A 4,553-nucleotide genomic window follows, 5' to 3' on the forward strand; every position below is an offset into this window, starting at 1 on the left:
TCAGAGCAGATGGGTTAAATGGTGATATTATTCCCAGGTATGGTTATCACATCTGTAACAACTCCTACTACATCTGTCATGACCAAGACACCATCAGAAATATGTTCAAGAGGATGAGAAACTTCTCTGGGAAGGACACAGTGAGTTACTATTAATGCAGCAGTGGGTTTTTGAGAATGGCACAGTACTCTTTTTTTCTATTAAGTATAGTATTATTTTGAGGTACCATTGTATTCCCAATTTCTTTATTTTTATGGGAAGAGTAATAATGCAAGGTTTAACCAGTCTTCACTCTTTCACCTCTCTCTCACTGGTAAACGTTGAAATTTTCCCTGATTCTACATTTCTTCAGTCATATGTCTTGCACTGTTTCAAAAAAGGAATATCAAAACACCTTGGAACTAAAACTAAATTAGCCAGCCCTCCTCGAAACACTTTTCTCTAAGCATTTTTGGAAGCTGTAATCAAACAGGCTTTTTTTCAGATTTTTGTTGTTGCAGGCAACCCTCCCCTACATGTAAGAAAATTATACATAAAATGAGTCACCATCACACATTAGACATCATATTCTTAATATCAGCTTATTCAAAGCAGAATTCCTCCTTTTGCAGTACCCTGAGAGTGTTGGCAATGGTCGTTTTAAAGTGGCTTCTGTGAGGGACCTTACTACTGGGTATGACTCCTCCCAGCCTGACAAGTGTGCAGTGCTGCCTGTCTCCAGCTCTAGTGAAATGATTACCTTCACCTTTGGCAATGGTTGTGTCTTGACACTAAGGACCAGCGGCACAGAGCCCAAGATTAAGTATTACTCAGAGATGTGTGCCACTCCTGACCAAGGGTAAGGTTGAGGCTGTGTATATGTAATACATATACACACTTTGTGTGTAGATGTATTTATTACTAATTACAAATTAATGAAAATTACTCAAGTCACACAGTATATCTGTTTTATCAACTTAACTGATTGTCTACAGTCTCTCTTATCATTGCAATGTTGCATCTCTTGCTATCTTCTACTGCTATTTTCACACTAACTGCTCTTCTGATTTTGCTAACTGTGCCTCCCCTCCTCCCATGGCCTTGCTGCACGAGACTTTCTACTTTCTCTTGCCCCTTTTCTATTCACCTCCCTATTGCAAGAGTTAACCAGCTTTCTCTCTCATTCATTATCTTTCATGGTAAGCTCTGGAACTCCCAGCCTGCCTCTGTATTTTCTCCTTTGTATGACTTGAAATCTTTCATTTCAAGACATGTAGTCTCCAATTCTTGACAATCATGTCTGACTCTGTTTGGAGACTGGCACCTCATTGGGCCTTTTTTTTTTTTTCTTTTAATTTTGTTGCCCGTGGCTGATGCCCCTCATACATAAAGAAAAAATGAATAAATAAGTAAAAAGCATATATAACCAATGTATATTAAAAAGTTAAGATTTTTTAACTTATTCCATTATCATATCATTTCATCTCATTTCAAGGAAAACTTTAAACATCAACAACTTTGATGATTTCAGTGATTTATAATACTGAGTTCTGGAAATTAAAACCTATCATGAGAAATATTTGGCATTTAAATATTGATTGATTGATAAAGTTTTGACCACTTAGTATATATGGGGTAAGGCCAGGTTATAAATACCTTAGTTTGGGCAACCACACAGAAAGCTAAGTACCTATCAGTGCACAGGCCTGAGACTAAACAAGTACTTAGCTGGAGTTGGGTGTGAAATGTCTGCCATGATGGTAATAAGCTGAGTTGAAGAAGTGGAGCATTGATTGAATGCTGGCTGGAGTCTAACTGACTCACTGCAGATCGAGTGGAATGATAACGGTTTGCTTCAGGAGTGTGAATCTGCCCAACTCGAATCCTCATTGGTTCATGCACTTGTTAGGGTGGAATTTTACATTTGAATTGACTAATACCCACCAACATTAAATTCTCTGTTGGAACAATAGTTCTGACAAAGTGTTTGCAGGCATTGGAAGGTTCTGAAGGTGGAACTTAGGGACAGTTGATTGGTTGATCAATTGACTGATTTTTTTTTTTTTTCCTTCAGTAACTGAACAGTAAAAAATCACTCAGGTCATGGTATGGTCATGGTAATCATCTTGACCAAATCAGTAACTTGCAGCATTTGTGTTTCTTTAAATATTATTTTAGGGGTTCATTTCTCAGCAAGAGCCTCTTGAGGCCTGTTTATCTTCCCTTCAGATATATTCCTCAGTGTTTCTATGATATCTCAGAAGGAAATCTGATATTTACAAGGACTAGATGACTCTGGAAATGGAGTTTAGGAATCAGTTGATTGCTGACTGATTGATTGATTGATTGATTGATTATCTATAGGGATTGTAAGACTGGAAGTGTAATTTGAGTACTATCTGTTTGATTGATTAACTGGTTGATTGTTTACAGGGACTGGAAGGCTCTGGAGGTGGAGCTTGCAGACCTAGTGAATTGTGTAGTGGAGGAACTGATGCAGCCAAGCAAGAACAGCCTCATTCCCAAGGCAGACTAAGAGGCCTTTCGCAAACCATGACCACATGTCAGCTCGCATCTATTCAGATTAAATGAGTGGATAAGTCTGTGCCTCTTCTTTTCTTGACCATTAAAGGAGATTGGTTTTTCATTGAATTATATATAGTAGTTCATGTTCTTTCCTTTATGCATGGTGGAGAGGTTTATTCTTGTAAATCTAGATGGATGATGAGCTCAGTGTCTTGGAGAGTGTGGTGAAGTCATGTTTTCTCAGTATTATAGGATCTGTGTTCAGTTTTTGAGCACCATAATTCTTGCTGGTCTTTTTAAGTGTGCGTAGCCATGTACTGTGAATTGCTTTGTGATACTGTCTCTCAGGAACTGTTAATACATTACCTAACTGTGTGTGAAGAAAAGTATAACATACTTAGAACTTATTGGCTGAAGTTCATGAGTTTTTCCTAATGTTCCTTATGGCATTTAAAGAAGAATGTACTATGTTTTATATCAAGCTAGTGTATTTTACTGACCATTCATGCAAACACATTTTTTTGTGTTAAACAAAACCACTAATTTTGTTAAGTACAGAATGACACCTCATGAATAATATGACTGGCTGTAAAAACACATTTTCAGCATCAGCAGGCAATGAACTAATGCAGTATAAATTACATTACCAAAATCAGTGGTACTTCAATTTTACCATCATTAATACTGTCTGTAAGAAAGCTTTACATTGGATATTGACCAACTCATTATTACAGTTACCCAAGTGAATGAATCAAAGCATCCAGCTGTGTGTGTGTGTGTGTGTGTGTGTGTGTGCATGCATGCATGAAGGAGGAGAAGCTGGCAAGATCTTCAGAAATATTTCTTCATAGAAATTAAAGATAAAAAACTTTTTCTTCTGTTTTTACTGGTGACAGCCATTGCAGGAAATTCAGGAAATTGTAGTGGATAACACAGTATATGCAAAGCAAACTAATCTCAGCACAGACTGAAGCAGTCTATGTACAGAAGAACATCAATTTAACATGAATCAATTTAAAATTACCAATTTAAAACAGCACCTAAATGAAAGACTATAAACAATTCAAAACAAGTCATTTTTGTTTTTAAGTGAACTGAAATTGGTGCACATTGTTTTCCTGTCTCAAGAACCTTTCCATTAAAACAATATTTCAATTTAGTGAGAAATCAATTGAAAGTGAACTCTTGTGGACCCTAACTTGTGTAAAATTGATGCTCTACTGTATATGTATTTCAGTGATATCAACATGGAACTGCACTTGATTATAGTTTAGAAAGGTATGTTGTTTATGTGGAAGGGGTGTGCTGTAGTATAAATTCTGGACCTGGATTTTATGAAGATTTGCTTTTATAACTGACAGGCCAGATTATTGACTCAGATTATTATATATTTTTCTTTGAGGAATATTGATGTGCAGTGAAAGTTATCATTTCTGTAAGTACAGAATGGAAAAAATGTACTAGTTGTCTCACTGAATCAAAATATATTGCCACTCTTAATGTGGTGCTACCAGCAGTGTTGTATTTTGCCTTGCCACACCTAGAGCATTGTTTCTTGGTAGCACCAGTGAAGAGAGTCTTATTGAGAATGCTTTCTTTTTTATTGTGATGGCATTTTGTATTTTAATGTTAAGTTTTCAGTTTTCATTGCATAAATATTATTCTCTGTCAATATGCTTGTGCTTGAAGTTTGAACTTCTTCATTTAAAACTTGTATTTTTTTTTTTTTGTGTGTGTGTGTGTGTGTGTGTGTGTGTGTGTGTGTGTGTGTGTGTGTGTGTGTGTGTGTGTGTGTGTGTGTGTGTGTGTGTGTGTGTGTTTCATTGTTTAAATTAATATTTTTAGCTTTTAATGCCATCATTCAACTTCTGTTTTGCTTTTGAAGTATGTTTTTAATATCATAATTCACTATGTAAATTGTACATATCTTTAGTTATTGTGTCAGGCTTGAAGTCTTGTTTTCAGCTATAGTATCTCACCTCATTATCATTTACTTGAAATTTCTTGTATTTGAACAGACATACCAGCTTACCAAAGGCAGTGCCATT

The 4,553-nt window shown here is 36.1% G+C and overlaps 1 protein-coding gene across 3 annotated transcripts in view; it reads left to right on the top strand.

The window, feature by feature from the left end:
• The window catches only part of LOC135091480 (phosphopentomutase-like), a 38,455-nt gene extending 35,871 nt beyond the window's left edge, over positions 1-2,584 (top strand). For all 3 annotated transcript variants that reach the window (XM_063989149.1, XM_063989146.1, XM_063989147.1), the window contains exons 10-12: positions 38-140; positions 612-838; positions 2,413-2,584. In XM_063989149.1, the coding sequence (XP_063845219.1) occupies positions 38-140; positions 612-838; positions 2,413-2,515 (433 nt within the window). In that variant the 3' untranslated portion in view covers positions 2,516-2,584. The remainder of the gene's footprint in view (positions 1-37; positions 141-611; positions 839-2,412) is intronic.
• The last annotated feature ends 1,969 nt before the right edge of the window (positions 2,585-4,553 follow it).

Source organism: Scylla paramamosain, chromosome 37 (assembly GCF_035594125.1).
Source record: "Scylla paramamosain isolate STU-SP2022 chromosome 37, ASM3559412v1, whole genome shotgun sequence".
Taxonomy (NCBI): domain Eukaryota; kingdom Metazoa; phylum Arthropoda; class Malacostraca; order Decapoda; family Portunidae; genus Scylla; species Scylla paramamosain.